A 17,581-nucleotide genomic window follows, 5' to 3' on the forward strand; every position below is an offset into this window, starting at 1 on the left:
CCAGCTTCATGGGAGTATTTCTTAAGTGCAGGAATTAGAGACTAGTCTGAGCAAAATAGAGAGACCCCAATTCAAAACAAAAGTTAAGACTGGGCACCAGTGGTTCATACCTGTAATCCTAGCTTAGGGACAGTGCTCAAGCCCAGAGTTCAAGCCCCAGGATTAACCAAAACAAAAAAAGAAAGAAAAGTTAAAATGTAAATAAACATTGAGATTCCAGCTAGAATAGCTATCATGAAGGAACCAATAACAAGCAAGGGTTCCGGTTAAAAGGACCATCATATACTGTAAATTAGTACAAACATCTTGAAAATATATATGGAGGTTGCTCAAAAGCTAAAAACAGAATCATCATATGGTCCAGCAATACCATTCCAGGACATCTAACCAAAAAGTATGTATGTCATCATAGAGGAGAGACACCTAGCCAGGCACATGCCTGACATTCTAGCTACTCAGGAGTCTGAGATCTGAGGATCTTAATTCAAAATCAGCCATGGCATGAAAGTCCATGACACACTTATTTCCAATTAACTAACAGAAAACTGGGAGTGGTGCTGTGGCTCAAAGTGGTAGACTACTAGCCTTGAGCTGAAGAGCTGAGGGACAGCTCCCAGGCCCAGAGTTCAATACCCACAACCAACACAAGAAAAAAGGAGGGCAAGAGAGAGAGACAGAGCGAGAGAGCGAGAGAGCGAGAGAGCGAGAGAGAGAGAGAGAGAGAGAGGGAGAGAGGGAGGGAGGGAGGGAGGGAGGGAGAGAGAGAGAGAGGGAGGGAGGGAGGGAGGGAGGGAGGGAGGAGAGAGAGAGAGAGAGAGAGAGAGAGAGAGAGAGAGGGAGGGAGGGAGGGAGGGAGGGAGGGAGGGAGGGAGAGGGAGGGAGGGAGGGAGGGAGGGAGGGAGGGAGGGAGAGAGAGAGAGAGAGAGAGAGAGAGAGAGAGAGAGAGAGAGAGAGAGAGAGCGAACACCTGCATATCCATGCTTATAATAGCAGTATTTAAGATAGTTAAGCTATGATGGGCTGGGAGTTTGGCCTAGTGGTAGAGTGCTTGCCTAGCAGGCATGAAGACCCAGGTTCAATTCCTTGGTACCACAAAAGATAGAAAAAGCCAGAAGTGGTGCTGTGGCTCATGTGGTAGAGCTCTAGCCTTGAGAAAGCCTAAGGATAGTGCTCAGGCCCTGAGTTCAAGCCCTAGGAATGGCAAAAAAAAGATAGCTAAGCTATGAAATCAGCCTAGGTGCCCATTAACAGATGTATAGAAGAAAATGTAGTATGTGTAAACTATGGAGTATTATTGTGCCATAAACACAACAATGAAATTATGTCATTTTTCAGGAAAATGTGTAGAACTGGAGATTGTTGTATTAAGCAAAATAATGCAGACTTGCAAATGTCTCAAGTGTTCTCTCATATGCAGAATCTAGAACTAAAAAATAACATTATTGTAAAAGGATGGTTCCTTGAGAGGTATATTGCAGGAGGTGGAGATTTAAAGGAGAGAGTGATGGCTTGTGTATAATTAAAGTACATTATTTGCATGTATGAAAACAGAATGAAGTTCTCTAAATTATTTTAAAAAGACAGAGAATGGAGCCAGAAATCAGTGACTCATGCCTGTAATTCTTGCTACTCAGGAGGATGAGATCTGAGGATCTGTGTTTGAAGCCAGAAGGAGCATAAAAGTCTGAAAGATCCTTTTTTGTGGGGGTGGGGCAGTCATGGGGCTTGAATTCTGGGCCTGGGCTCTACCCTAGAGTTCTTCAGCTCAAGCCTACTGCTCTACCACTTGGCCACAGCGCTGCTTCCAGTTTTCTGGTGGTTAATTGGAGATATGAGTCTCACTGATTTCCATGCCTGAACTGGCTTTGAACCTCCATCCTCAAATCTCAGGCTCCTGAGTAACTAGGATTATAGGTGTGAGCCACCAGTGCCAGGTTCTGAAAGATTCTTATCTCTAGTTAACCAACAAAAAAGCCAGGCTAGAAGTTGTGGCTCAAGTGTTATAGCACCTGCCTTAACACACACACACACACACACACACACACACGGACAAGAGGGAGTAATAGTAGTGGTGAATTAGATCAAAGCACAATTACACGTATAGCACCCTTGTACACAAGTAATATATGCTAACAATAAATAGTTAAAATACTAAGTTGTATTATGTACGTGAAAACCACTAACTAAAAAAAAATTGTGTGTCATCATTGAATTCAAACTACTTTGTCCTTTCCTTCCTGTCTGACTCATTTGCCATTGGTCTGGCCGATTCTTTGCCTGACGGAGGTGCCTCACTTTCCCACACTCCAGCAACACGTGTGACTTGTAACAATTGCTGCTTTTGAGCTCTGACATCGCCCTCTCCCCCACAACATTCTGGGGGTAGGGCTGGTATCTACATTTTAAATTTCCCAAGGAACCTGCTGTAGGTGGACTTTAGACCACCCTTGGAGAAATTCTGACTTGCCTTGTCTTTGGGCTGTCTTTTCCATGATCCCTATTCTCGTCCCAGCTGTCCCTCATCAGCTCACACCTGGATTACAGTAACAGCTGGCCAGTGCTAGCCTTTCCCTGGTCCAGCCTCTCCAGCTGCCATAACCCATCCTGTACAAATACCGTTTACATCACATAATTTCCCCACTCAGAAGCCTACATGGCTCCCTAAGACCTATGAGATACTATCTAAAGTCATTTGGCTGGAGGCCAACCAAGCAGGCTTCCACTCAATCCTTTCTTTCTCTGTACACTCCCACCTCTTCTACTCTATTTGTCTACTTTTCCCCTTCTTTTAGTCTCCCATTTGGCACCCACCACCCAGGGAACACTTGTTTACACAGAAGAAATTATATTTTTAAAAAGTTTGGATTCTCCATCCTGTTTCTGAATACACCCATCCTGCCTGCCCCTCATCCAGATCCTGCGACTCACTGGTTGCTTAACTTCTCTGTGCCTTAGTGTTTCACTTTCTCATCTATGAACTGGGAGGTGTTTTCCCCCTTCTGGTTTACAGTAATGGGGATGAAAACCAGGGCCTTTAGCAGGCCAGACAGGTGTTCAACCCCTGAGCTATAATTCCACCCACTATAAAGGCATACCTTATCATGTGTTTGTGGGGGAGAATTAACACTTAATAAATGCACAAGGGATTAGAATAATGTGTGGCCTAAAGCAAGAGCCATGTTAGTGATAGCTGTTTTTGTTAAGTGCTGTGTTTATTGGAAACTTTCTGCTTGGATAATGCTGACCAGCGGAGTTCTCTGCTAAGCCTTGCCTGATATAGTGGAGCAAGTTAAGTATTCAGTATTTGGGTTCCAGTATGCTTCTCTACATGACATAAATGAAGGAAACTGGGATGTTTACAAAGCTCTAATTGGCCCATCAATCCCTAACCATTTCAGAGAAGAGGCAAGGCTTGAAAGCAAGATTTTTCTGAATAAGTAGGATGATGTTAGGATAACTTCTAAAATACCATAAGGAGCAGCAGGCTGTGCATCTAAAGTTGTATATATTTCTTCTGTACAATATGTTTGGAAATATATATTTATATATAGTGGAATAGCTGCTTCTCACAAATTAGCATATGTATTATGGCTTTAGTTTTCAATTCTACATCTATAGCTTTTGTGGTAAATACAATCGATTCTTTTTAAAACCTCACTGAACTTTACTCACCATCATTATGGGTTTTTTCCTCCATCCTCCCCCCTTTCCTGAAATTTCAGCTACCACAGTTTATGTGTTTGTGGAGGGGGGGGGGTGTAAGAAACATTTTTTGACATTGCGAAGGGGAACAGTGTCCATAGAAGCTGTGGCAGCAGCACTGAGCTCTCTGGCTCTTGTCTTCTTGTTTGTCTAATCGAGATAAGTCGTCACTGCTTCTTAAGGGCAAGAAATAAAATGTTTTCCCTTCAGGAGAGAGCCTGAGGAACAGGGCTCGTGTGATCCTTGTGGCTATGACAGAAAGGCTGCATGGAGGAGAGAGGAGATACTAGATGGGAGATCACAGGGCAAGGTGGCATACCCAGGCTGAGGAGAATCACTGCTACAGCTCTCCTTTCTGTAGTTCTGGGTATAGCCGAGCGCAGAACGTTAAAGGCCACAAGTCTAGGAACAATATGTTTTTTTCTGCCTTTCTCCACCCTTGTTGGTTTTCCGTGGAACAATAACAACAAAGAACTGCTTTTCTATATGAATAACGAACTTCCTCAGTTCCTCTTATCTGGGCTAGTAACCACTGTGGCTTCAGAAGTTGCAGTGTTTGTCTCTGTTTAGAGAGAGGGTTGCCTAGGAAACGAAGTTGTTCTCTGTTTACCACTGTGGCTGTGGGACAAGATTGTTTTTCCCCCCTGTACAGAAAGCACTTGATGACCAGAGAGGTTTGGGTGCTGCTGGACTGCTTTTTGGGTCTCCTTTCATTTTTCTTATTGTGGGAATGAGGATTAAACCCTCATTTATTTTCATCTATATGTTTTTGTTCTGCTGGCCACAGAGGGTAGAAATGTACAAATGAGTAGAATTAGTCTGGAAACTCTTGGGCTTGTTTTGGAAGGGAGGGAGTGTTGGGAGTAAGTGAGGCTGGTCCAGTAGGGGGTTAGCTGCCTAGGGATTAAGAACGCACTAACCTAATTTGTATTTGTGCCAGTGGCCGTGCAATCTTTGGGCCATGAGTACATTGGCCCAACGGCACCATGAATAACAAGGTTAGGGATGGGTGGAAATAGTGAGGCTTTAGAGGCCAATAAGCAAGTGTTTTGCAACATTCTCAAAAATGGTCTTGGTGAATGGAGCACAGGCCAGCATGTATGGACTTCACAGAATATCACACTTGTTTATTTATTTTTGCCAGTCCTGGGGCTTGAAGTCAGGACTTGGGCACTGTCTCTGAGCTTCTTTTGGTCAAGGTTAGAACTCTACTATTTGAGCCACAGAGGAATCGGCCCTAGAGCTTCATACATGCTAGGCAAGTACTCTGCCACTAAGCCGTATCCGCAGCCCATGTATCATGTTTATTGCTTTGAGTAGTGTTTGGTGCAAGGATGGAGACTAAGGGAAGGGGCCATCTTGATAACCTTGATGTTTATAGCTTAGGAAAATCAAGGAGTTCTGTTCAAGTGGCCAAAATGTAAGCATATATGTTACAGGATTGAGAGCTTGAGTGGAGTCCCTGCCAAACTGGTGAGTGTCTTTCTTGGGAACACAGATGGCTTAGAACATGGTGTTTGAACCAGGGCAGGTCTAGGTGAAGGCACAGCAGGTGACTCTAAATGCTGACCAATAGTGGATTATATAATCAGTAGGAAATGGCAGAAAAATATGGCCACAAAGGAGATAGGTAACAATGACCCCAAAGGAGTCAAAGAAGGGAACTTGGAAGCTACAGCCTTAGACTTGGGCCTGCCCACAGGCTGGCAGGATTGGTGATAGACAGCTAACAACAGGGAATAACAGGGACTGAAATCATCCTTATTTGGTTGGGGGAAAAGGGGAACAAGAATTGAAGTAGCACTAACACTTCATATACTCTCCCTCCTTTGCGAAGGTCAAGGGTTGCAAGCAAACTGGCACTTAGGAGAAGTCATGATATGATGTGATAAGGCTCACTTGTGTTTATGGGGTTCCTCTCTTGCTCCATATGCTTATTCTTTTGGAGGCTAACTTAGGAGTGTCCTTAGGGATTCTCAAAATAACCCACAAGCAGAATTTTAGAGTTAACTGTCTCGCCTCACTGGTTACTGTGCAACTATTGTGCAAAAGCTAGAGCAGAAAAGAGAAGGAAGACCACCATATGAGCTGTGTGACTTTGTCTAGTTAAGAGCCCAGAGCGTGTTCTTCATGCAGGGATGACATGGATACCCCACAGTCACATAGGGGACACAGGCTTGGCACTCATAGAGCACTCACTAAATACCTAGTAGGTTGGCAATATAGCCTCTTCCACTGGCTAAGGGACCTCCCCATGCCACCAATCCAGCTATACTCAGTCAGACATTAAGTTTATTTTTAGAAAAAAAAGAGCAAAGTTTATTGAAATTTCAAGCTTACATTTGAACAACAACAACAATAACAACAAAAACAAATTCCAAATCCTAGAGACATTCAACAGGATAAGGTGTCAGAAGGTGGAAAAGTGTTCAGTTACAGAACCCCTTAGAGACAAGCTCCTGGGCACATCCACCATGCCCCATGGGATCAAAGCCATTTATTCCCCAATCTACCCCTTTTCCACAGCAGGATGCTATCCCTTCTATTTGCTCTCAAGTTTTCCATTAAAAAAAAAATTCTCAACTGACAATGTGAAATCCAAGCTGATCTCTCAACCCCATTCTATGTAGTCAGCACCAGTGAATGGTGGGTTTGGCTTTTGAAAGAGGATTTCACAGGTCTTTATAGGACAGATGGGGAAAGGGCTACAGCAGCAAGGCATCTATGGCCGCATTCTGAGGCTGGTCCCCTCTCTCTGCCTTTCCTCTTGAATCTTACTTAACCTATAGCACGAACTCCAACAACTTGGTAAATGAACAGTCGAAGAATTAGCTTTAAGAGGTGAGGGACCATTCAAGACTCCCAAAGCTGGTTAGGCCTTCAACATGTAGGTGTATGTGGCTATGTATACATCTCTACACTAAGATAACAGATCTAGCCCTATAGGTATATATATACACATTTATGGCTATATAGAAAAACTATGCCAATTACTAACCAAACAGAACTTTGTAAGCGCTCATCCCAAAGCTGTAATCCCACACCGGGCTGTGCACAAAGCCATGCATTATACCATATTAACCAACAGAAGGCAGACTTGGCTCAAACTCTCCCAACTGTAACCCCTGCCTTATCAAGACAAGGGAGAAAAGAGAGGTTGCCTCTGCTTTAAACACAAGTGGCTTCTTCATAGGAACAGTCGTTGTCAGGTGAAGCTGTTGAGGATGTCCATGGAAATGAGAAACAGACCCCTTATGCTTTCTATAACAAAACTGGCATCACATCACAAACTACTTTTCTCCTGTGCCAGCTGCAGCTAAGTTGCTCAGGCCCTGGGAGCCCCCAGGGCATGGTAACATTCGAAACTCACTGGTTTGGGGTAACTAAGCCCCATGCAACTCAGCTTCCAGAGACCTGCTCTTGGTTAGGGGTCTGTCACTGGAGTGGACCCAGGTCGCCATGTCCTTAGGACATCTCTTGGCACCAGCTATGTTAGGTGTAAAGTTCTCCACGTGAGATGACGCTTGGGGAGCCAAAAACAAACTGGAAAGAACTAGGTAGAACAAGTTTAGTGGCTCTGCCCACCCTGAGGACAGAGCCACTTACACTGCAGAGCCACCAGAGGCTTCAGGTGCTTGTGGTGATTCAGGAGCTGGCTCTTCAGGGCTCAGACGGGACTGGAACTTCTCCAGCTGCTCAGGACTTGCTAGAGTCTTCAGGAGGGTGTTCTCACGCTCCAGCTGGGAGTTCTTCTCCACCAGCTCACGAATCTGCTCCTTCAGGATCTCCACCTCCTCTCTCACCGCATACATCAGATGGTTCTTCACCAGATCCTGTCATGGAGCAAATCAGTATGAAGCCATTTGTTAGCCATCTGGGGGCAGTTTCATACTGCTATCAGTCTACTAGGTGCTCTAGCCTTCATGCCACTGACCCTGTAGTCCTATTCCTTGTGTCTTCCCTCTAAAGCACTTACAACTCTCACTCAGGACAGCTGCAGGTTTTTGGAACAGGCTAGGGTTAGGGCTCAGCTTTGAACTAGTGAGGTTCTCCTCTAAGATACTAATGACTTTCAAGTCTGGATTTTAGAAACCTTTGGGGTTCCTGGCTGATGTTTGGCCTAAATCCCAGTGGGAGGCTGGGAGGGACACTACAATGCACTCTATACTGGTTCATCTGTTTTCTGAAACTTCACCATGAATATAAAATTGACTGTTTCCACCTCTTCTCCCTCTACATAACAGCATATAAAGTCGCAGCTGTCTTGCAGCCTGGGGAGATGGGGATACAGAGACACTTGCTGGTGAAGGGAGTGGGGGTAGATGAGAGATGGCTATATACTGGCTGAAGTTGATGACTTCACTAGGGACAGGGAATTGTGACATCAGAGTCCAGGGTACAATTAAGGGGCTTCTAACTGCAGGAAGCCCTAAACTTCCTCAGCCATTTTAGCTGCTTGGTGGTATGTGACCTATACCTGATAAGAAGCAGGCAGAGGGTGGGGTGTTTTGCTCTGTGTTTCCTCCCAGCCCCTGCCCCCAGCCCAAGCTCTGCAGAGGCACTGCAGAGCAGTTGCATCCAATGAGCTCAGGCCCCTGCCAAGTGCAGGAGACAGACCAATGCAAGTGTCAGCTCCCTGCTCTGCGGGTTGGGGAGGAAGCCAGAGGCTGCCGCAAAGCCCTAGGATGCAAGAAGGGTCAGCAACGAGGTCTGGCAAGGGCAGTCTGGAAATGCTCTGAGGAGTGTCACTTTAAGCAGGCTGTAGGGAGGACAGGAAGCAGGGAGTTGTCTTCCTCAGGCTTTTGGTTAGGCTTTCACAGCCCCTTCCCCCCCCCCCAGGACTGCCCCCAGTTACATAATAGGCACCCAAGCGTGGGATAGAAATGACACAGTGATGCCAATACCACTCACTCACCATGGCCTGCTCAATCTTGTTGTCAATGGCCACCACACTGGCTCCAGAGGCACTGCAAGACAAAAAGGAAAGAGACCCGTTACTCATTTAGCTCTCCTATGAATACCAGGCAGCTGCAGCCCCAGTCCTCTATGTACCCGGCTCTTCCTGCCCTGGGAATTCCAGGTGGTTCGTCCTCGGGTCCTTCTCTGGTCCCTGTGGGGGAAACCATACCTCCCTATCCAGGCTAGCCCTGTCCAGCCACCGCCCAGAGTTCCGACTGACTGAAGCCACATGCAGTCCTGGGGCGCACAAGCCAATGTGGCCTGCTCTTGGGCGACTTGCAAACAATGGGGCACACGGCCTAGAGAGCCCCCCTCCCCTGCCACCCCAGAAGGTCCCCAGCAAACCTACCCGTCGCTGAACCTGGCTAAGAATGCCTTCCCCAAGTCGACCAGTTCCGGCTTCCTTGGCAGTGTGCAGCCAGACCCCTGCCCTGCCCTGCCCAGCCCTGCCCTTACCCCTCGGTCTCTGGCTGCCTCTGCAGCTGTAGCAGCTGATTCTCAAGGTGCAGCAGCCGCAGGGACGCTCCAACAGCCGATTCTCCCTCCCCCCACCCCGCCGCCCGCGTCCCTTACCCCCCACCCCGCCCCTTCCCAGGATGCTGCACCACAGGGAACCAAGACCGAGGGCACAAGGCTTGGCTCAGAGATCACACTCGCAGCCCAGCCCCCGCTGGCATCCCGATCACCCCACTCAGCTACAGAGCTGGGGTATGGTTACCTGTTATCCAGCTTAACGGAAACCACATCTCCTCCAAGCAAGGAAGAGAAGAAGGAGATGGAGAAATTATGCAGCTGGTAGACCGCCACCTCCATGGGGGTCTGATACATTTCGGTGTTCATGGCTTGGGTTTCCGAGAGCTGTGTCTGGGCTGGGCGGGCTGGGCAGGCTGGGTGGCCGCTGGCTGCTGGCGCTCTGCACCGAGGGTCTGGCGTGAACTAGGAGGGGGTGAGGACTGCCGAATGGACCCCAAAGCCAGACAGGAGCTCAGCAGGAGTTGAAGGAAAGTGACTTGAGGGGTGTCACTTAAGGGTTTCACAAAGTCCACAGCCGCCAGTCCAACCCAGACTCGGAGATATTTCAGCTTCTGCTTCTTTATATAGGAGGAGTCGGCTGCGTCACAGGGCGTCAGGAGCCATGCAAATGAGTCTTGTTCTGAGCTCTGTGGCCCAGTTAAACCACATCCCCTCCCTGAACCTGAGGCTGGGACTGTAAACAGTTCAGCATTTTTCTGTGCCAACTGGCATGGCCAAAGAAGGCTCTGGAGATTGGTAAAAAGCAAACTGGAGCTGATTTCTAGAGAAATTCGAAGAAAGGCTCTAAGGGGGGTGGAAAGCATTCAATAGAGGGCAGTGCTGCTTTCAAAAGCTGTTCTTCAGGTGTAAGCCAGTACACTCTCAAGGCTCCTCAATGCTCTCAGACCACACTTTCTGCACTCCAGCCTTCCCCCACCCATGAGTAGCCTCACCGTTTCCTGCCCTCTCAATTTTGCCATACACACCTAATTGTCAGCGGCATGTTTAATCTCTCAGCAATGCATTTGTCCTCTTGCCCAGCAAGTGGCTCTCCAGCCTGCCCCAAACTCCAGAACTTTCCACTCATCTCTTCCTTGGGAATGTGATCAGTGGTATGCATAGACAGTCTGTATTCTCTGCACATGCACATGTGAAGAGATGATGTTAAGTGGATCCATGTAATATAGCAGATATATATATATATACACACACACACACACACACACACACACACACACACACACACAGTTAGGTGGGTAAATAGACTAGGTGGACAGAAGACTGTGTGAATGTAGGCATTAGTCTCCACACCCTACTCTGCAAAGAATACATTCAACATTAATCAGATCTCATGCCTTCCCCCTTTTTGAGACAGAGTGTTGCTGGGTAGACCAAGGTAACATCCCACCTCTTCTGCTTCCTTAGTCCTGCATATTATAGAGATGTGCCACCACACCTGGCTAGCTCTAATTTTTTAAAACATTTTTTCAAAATTTTCCCATATACACCATACAACATGAAAAATACAAACCAAGAACGCACATAGACTACATCAGGAAAACGACTGCTCTGTGATGAATTGAGTAATGCATATTAGAGATTTTGGGATTTCATGAAAATTCAAACTCTAAGATACAAGAAAAATTAGTTGGTTATCACGTAATAATAGCTATAATAATAGCTACATATAGGTCAGGATGGTGGCACATGCTTATAATCCTAGCACATGGGAGGTGGAGGCAGGAGATTCTTGAGTTTGAGGCCAGCATGGACTATATGGCAAGAATCTACCTCAAAAACAAAAGATATATGTTTTCATCAAAACATATTTTCATTCTGTTTCCTTGTCCTCCTTTAGTGCGGCCACCTGGCGGACAGAAGGAAAATTGCAACTAGAAGTAGTGATCTAGGCATAGAAAAGGACAGGTGATGCAACAATCAACATTATTTACAACAACCCAGAACAGAGGAACACTGGGTTCCACCACATATACAATAGTTTGGATGAAGTTAAGGCCAGCACCCATGAATCAGTGCCCAATAGGCTATGGTCCAAAGAAATATCCTAATGCAACCATGCTATTGGAAAAGTACTGAGAACTCTTATCAGCAAAGAAGGTAATTATTATTTGCTTGGGGATATTTCCCTTAATAGGTACCTAGCACTGACACCCTGGTCAAAGCTGCAGCCAAGCCCAGTCTGAAGGCCTTACCTTCCTTTGTGCTTCCAGTGTTGTTATATCACTGAAAGACCGTCATGTCAGTGACAAGCACACAAACAGTGGTCACCATATTTGTAAAGGGCCGACTTAGTCAACTATCCAAATAAACCTGCTCACTAGCCTACCTGTTCCCACTTTAAGTGGGAGATAATGTCAATCTCACCACATTGTTAACTTTAGGCTCCCTAAACCCAATATTTGCACTGGGCTGTGTGTAGCAGACAGAAGAAAGTGAAGATAATATTTATAGGCCATCAAGTATGTTGTCTGAGGAAAAACTCCCTTAAATCAAGAGCTTAAATACTGTTGGAATTTCTTGGCTTATTAATCTTCCTTCTATGCCATCTAGAACTTTCTTGGTCCAGGAAGAATCACTGAGTTGCCCTGTTAATTTTTTTTCTAAATCATTGCTCCCCACTCCAAAATGCAAAGGAGATGAAAGGGGACACAGCAATAAGCTGGGTTGGCAGGGACAAAACACCACCAAGAAAACAAGGTAAAGGACAGAAAGTAAAACAGCTCTTTGATGTGGATTTTCTAAGTGAAGACAGAGGCAGAGAAATCCAGGTACTTTGGGAAAGGGAAAGGATTAGGTTCACTAGGCAAGCTGCACTAGAATGGTTTGCTAATTATGCTTCAATTAAAGAACATGCCAAGTTTGAGATTCACTGACCATAATACCTACCATTAAAGGTGCACCAACTACAAGCAGAGACTACTGGTTGTACTGTAGGCACTGTCACTATTGTTCTACAGAGGGGAAAAAAACTGAAAGTCTGAGAATCTCCCTTACCCAAGGTATTAGAGCTAAAGGAATGCAGAGCTGGGAATCCAGCCTATGTCTTTACCACTGAAAAATGAAATCTGTTTCCACTATACCTACTTTTGGTTACTAGAATGGGGAGTAGGTTTGTTGTAATAGCTGGGTGGAAAGGAGGTTTGTATGAATGAGTGGAGGCAGTTGGGGGAATGGGTTGGAGATTGCCTAGGGCTGAAGGAGGCAAAAAGGATGAAGGACATGGGGAAGTCTTCTGGCAATGCCTGCAGTACTGTTGGAGAGGTCTGGAGGCCAACACTGAGCTCTGCAAGCACAATCAGCTTTTTTTCACTTTAAGTTTGGTAAGAATATCTGAACTATCCCGGTGAGTTTTAGAAGTCTGAGTTTATTCACATTAGTTCAAGGCAGCCAGAAGTCATCTGTCTAGAAAATGGGAACTATGAATCCAGCCTAATGGCTTCCAGAGTGGAATGTATAAGTCCTTAGGTACACAATATTCCAAATAAGATATGCAGCCTCAGAGTAACAATCACGGTTCAGTCAAAACTCAAATTCTGGGTTCCACACACCTTGGACAACCTTAATTAGGCTCCCCTCACCCTTTTCATAATCTTGATGTGTTTGGCTTTTAGAATTAAGGTAATAAGAAAATAAGCTAATATCAGGGATTTAATTTTAAAAGAAACAGTTCTTAAATTATGTCCCTGGTTTAGCCCTCACTTAAGACTAATCGCTCATCCCAATATACCTCTTGTTCTGGTGTGGGAGAAAGGATCCTCTATTGCCAAAGCATAATTGGATCTCAGGGTCTGATAAAGTGAGACAGACAATGGTCTTGATGTCTACAAAGATTCTCTAAGGAAGACAAGGCAGACAAGTGGGTAGAAAGGGGAAGAGGAGGAGGAAGAAGAGGAGGAGGAGGAGGAGGAATTGAAAGGAGTTTTCCGTTTAATCATTGGCAACTAGAAAATTCCTCTCCCCAGAGCAGCTGTGCCAAAACTTGCAGGTGGGAGTCTGTATAGTACATGAGTTCCATTATCTGATCTAATATTTCAGAGTAATTTGCTGATCTGAGGCTAACAGTGTCCTTGTGTCTAGAGGAGGTAGACCCCACACAGGCAACAGTGGAGCCAAGAGTCAATCATCCCATAACTCCCAACATTTAATGTCTCCAAACTCTCCCACACTTAAAATGCAATGAGATCTAAACCACAGTCTGATAAGCAAGAGACCTTCAGTACCTTTCTGGTCTAGCCCTAATGCCATGAGACTTTGTAACAAAATAGATCTAGCTGATACTACAACTTCCAGGAGTGACCTTCTAGTGGGGATAATATAATGAGAATGGGGCCAACTGTCCCTATTTCAGAAGTGTGGGGCACATCACATCAGGAAAATGGGCTCATTTCTGGTCTTGAGATCCAACAAGCCTGTCACCTGGTTGAGAGGCTTGGCTAAGGCCACCTCCAACTCTGGGATTGGTTCCGCAACCCTCTTGGACAGCACCTACCTCCCCCTGCCATGCCCACCTCTATGCTGATAGGCTCCTGCATCCTATACCTACCCATTGTATTTTCCCAATAAATGAGTCTTCTGCTGTGACGGATCTCCCTGGCCTGTCTATGTCTTCCCTCCGGTGAGGGAGGGCTAGGTGAAGTTGGCCAGTCGCTCCTAACCTTTCTTGGGCTCGTCTTAGTCGGGGCGTGTTCTCTCTACCCCTCTTGCGGGTCAGGAGGCAAGAAGGACTAAAAACCCCCAACAAGGAGGGCACAGAAAATTAGTTTATTCTCTTTGAGCTAGAAAAATGTCTCAACATTCCTATAGATTTATCCCGCTTCAAAAAGACAGAACCCCCAGGAAAGGAGCCTTTGTCACTTCAGGTTCTCACAGGACAGTGGATGAGTGTCTGGGCAAAGTGTGAGTGACAGAGGCTTCAGGCAGGATTTCTGCATGCTGCTGAACGGTAGGGAACAGACCGGGGTGGATGCAGTAGGTTGGGGGAGGCGCTGAGGAGGCACATCTTGCTTCCCTTTTTGTCACACTTGAAGCATTGTGTATGTACCACACAGCCAGAAGGAAACTATTTATAGGAAAAGTCTTCCTTATTTTCTACAGGGAATGTTCCACCCAAGGATTCGGCAATGTTGCCAGCAAAACACAGGGTCCTGTGTAAGGAGAAGCGGAAAAAGACACGATTGGAGAGGTGCAAGATCAGCCACAAAGCAAACACTGGGTTAGACGCTGGAAAAGGAAATGCAAAAAGGATATTGAGGGTTACACAGTTAGTATGGCATTAATAGGATCTGCTGAAAAACATCCCTCCCCACCTACTCCTCCACTGAAGCCCCCATCCATCTCCATCAGAGACTCTGTCCACTTCTAATTACTTACTTGTCCCTTTTTCTGAAGAGGCTGGGGGAATAAGGAGGCTGAAATGCCATGGCTTAATTTGTCCTTGCTCCTCCCTTATCTTCTCTCTTCCCCTCTGGTTCCACTCCAATGTGGAAGGCTAAAGACAGGAAGGCCAGCGCCACTTACATAGTTACTTTGGTTTTGTGGAAAATCCCCAAAGTCCAGAAGGAGGGAAGCAAGAAGAAAGACTGTGACAGAGAATGTGCCTTGTTCTCTGTGGATCATGTGAACTGCCCTGCATGGCCAAGGCCCAGAGAACCCTGACTTGGGGGGGGAGACAGGAAAATGGGGAGGTGGATGAAGATTCAGAAGGTGATGGAAAGGGACAGGAGAGAGCCCAAGGAAAATCCTGGATACTCTCCTGGTGAAGCAGCCCAGCGAATGATTGGGGGCACACCCTGGCACTGGATGATGGCAAGAGCAATGAATTGTGCCTTTCAGCTTCCTCCTGGATAGGGTCCCATGTGAGCTTCATAAACAATCTGAGTGACGCTAAGGATGACAGGCGGAACTGAACCTCATTTTAATGAGGCATTTTATCCCAGCTGCACTTATTTAGAGAAATTAAAAAAAACTGCTCTTGTAAAATCTTCTTTTTCATCCCAACTTTTTTTGGTGCTGATACTGGGGCTTGAACTCAGGGCTTGGATATTGTATTTGAGAATTTTTGCTCAAGGCTAGTACTTTACCTCTGGAGCTATAGCGCTACTTTCCAGCTTTTTGGTGGTTAAAAGGAGATCAGAATCTCATCGACTTTCCTGACTTCACTGGCTTTGAAGCACAACCCTCAGATCTCAGCCTCCTGAGTAGCTAGGATTACAGGAGTGAGACCACCATCACAACTCTGAGGGCTTATGATAGGGGGAGAGGTGGTCCTGGTGTCTCAGAAGGACTGTAAGTACTGGTGATTTATCCAGGAATGCAGTTAATGCTAAGAGGATCTTAAATTTCATGAACCACCTTGTGTCAATATTTATGTATCCCTTTCCCTTGCAGCTAGGAAAATTTACTTCCATAATTTTTCTGATCCTTCTTTTCATTCCCACCTTCCTCAACATCCATCTAAAAGGATGACATATATATTTCTGAAGAAAAAACTGGTAAAACTAACCTTGGTAAATGGAATCATCATCCTCCTTTCATTTTCTCACTTGTCATTAATATTTAATTCCATTCAAATCAATTCGATTCAAAATGATTAAATGCTTATTGAAAGTCCACAGTCCAAGTCAGAGAAATTTTTTAAAAAGGAAACTGGTAACAGGAGTAAAAAATTGTACATCTATCCAAAATATCCTGGTTTATGATAAGTTCAGAAGATCTTCCTAATGGTTAGACCTTAGTGAAATCTTTGTTACAGGAAAAGCCTAGGATTTAGGGGTGCACAGAAGGACATTTTGGAGTTCAGAATGAGTACTTCTACCACTGGACATTACTTCACTCCATAGGATAGGCTGGGCTTTTCATCATCCAAGCATTCCCTCTGACTGCTGGCTACCCAAAGCTGTAGTTTCTGTAAGCTCCTTGTCTCCTCTGACACTGTGTCCAACAGTACCAGGGAAAGAGAGGGTTCCTCAAGACCTCCTGATTCCCTTGTGCTTGTTAGGAAAGTGCTCTACTGCTGAAACCATGCCCCTTAGCCATAACCCTAGAAGTTTGTAAAGCTGAAGGACAAGGATAGTCCTTTCCTTAAGGGGATCATTGTTTAGCCAGGGGCTTACCTCTCTGCTAACCTCTTCACTTTCCTCTGGCCGGCTATCAGGCTTACTGTTGTTCTAGCTGCCTGAGAAGCAGGTGTGAATGTTCCTTGCCCTCCCCACACGGACTAGTAAGCATCTTCAGGAGGTGAACAGGGTCCTCCTCACAGCCTACTGTCTGGAAATTGCGGTACACTTCAGCCTTCCAGGACCAGGGAAAGATAACAAGAACATGGCCACTGCCAGCCATATTTTTCTGCACAAGCCCTTTACCAGCCTACCTGGGGCCAAGGAGACACTGATAGGGTTTCTGCCCATCTCCTGTGCTCTGCAGAGCTATTCTAAGAACCTAAGATTACAGTCATTTTCCCTGGCAATTGCCACAGCTACCCTGAGTAGCATGTTAAGGACTTGGGGCTCTTGACAATGCTTAAAAATGAGGAGCAGGGCAGCTTGTCAAGAATGCAGAGGCCCAGACAAGGGTTCTGTGAAAGAGGAGGGGCTCTGAGATGGAGCATAGGTAGTCCCCACTATAGAATGGGTGACCTCTGAAGTAGTACCAGCTCCGTCAGGAGCAAAGGGACAGTTAATAATGTTGGCCTCTTCAGGACCCCTGGCTCCTCTGTCCTGATGGGCAAGCATTATTTTAAACTTCCTCTGGGCCTTGCATTGTGTTTCTGAGGATTTGTTTACCTCAAAGTTGAGCTATCTACCATAGCTCATATAAGGGAGCACTCGGATCCACTTTTGTGGGGTTCTATGACTTTTGAAAAGAGGCTCTGCAATCTGCAATAGAGCAAAATCTTGATACATAAGGCCATATAATGTGAAGCTAATTGAAAGGACCTCCAGGATATTGAAACAAAAGCCATATAACGAATGATTGTTGTCCTTAATGTACTATGTTGTCTCTCATCTCCTTTGCTGTCCCTTGGTTATCTCATATTGTTATAGTATCTTACTTTCTTATCTGATATATTGAATTTATTTGTATTTGGATATTTGAAATTTGATAGGGAAGAGGGGAAAACCAAGACGGGTGGGGGGTGTGGGGGGGGGGGGAGGGAAATGGGTACCAAGACATGTGAAAGGGTATCAATGTATGTGAATTAATGCACCTTCTATCTGGCAAATATCATGTAACCCTTTTACTAATTACAATAAAAAAAATTTAAAGAAAAAAAATAAAATAAAAAAAAGAAAAGAGGCTCTGCAGATTTCAAGGGGACTCAGCTCTGTCGCTGACCCACCGCTCTACCCATTGGATGGAGAAAAGAGGCTGCAGTTGAGGTGGGGAG

At 45.6% G+C, this 17,581-nt stretch overlaps 1 protein-coding gene across 4 annotated transcripts in view; it reads right to left on the minus strand.

Moving 5' to 3' along the window:
* Nucleotides 1-5,977: 5,977 nt before the first annotated feature.
* Tsc22d3 (TSC22 domain family member 3) overlaps nucleotides 5,978-17,581 on the minus strand; it is a 69,240-nt gene continuing 57,636 nt past the window's right edge. For 2 of the 4 annotated variants that reach the window (XM_090326912.1, XM_090326913.1), the window contains exons 3-4: nucleotides 8,618-8,669; nucleotides 5,978-7,535 (exon numbers count right to left, since the gene is read on the minus strand). In XM_090326912.1, coding sequence (XP_090183038.1) covers nucleotides 7,305-7,535; nucleotides 8,618-8,669 — 283 coding nt within the window. In that variant the 3' untranslated portion in view covers nucleotides 5,978-7,304. Of the gene's footprint in view, nucleotides 7,536-8,617; nucleotides 8,670-9,379; nucleotides 9,739-9,924; nucleotides 10,311-17,581 lie in introns of those variants that run through there. The other 2 variants (XM_090326916.1, XM_090326914.1) reach the window with 2 other exon arrangements.

This window comes from Megascapheus bottae, chromosome X, assembly GCF_031878675.1.
Source record: "Megascapheus bottae isolate mThoBot1 chromosome X, mThoBot2.hap1, whole genome shotgun sequence".
In the NCBI taxonomy this organism is placed as follows: Eukaryota; Metazoa; Chordata; class Mammalia; order Rodentia; family Geomyidae; genus Megascapheus; species Megascapheus bottae.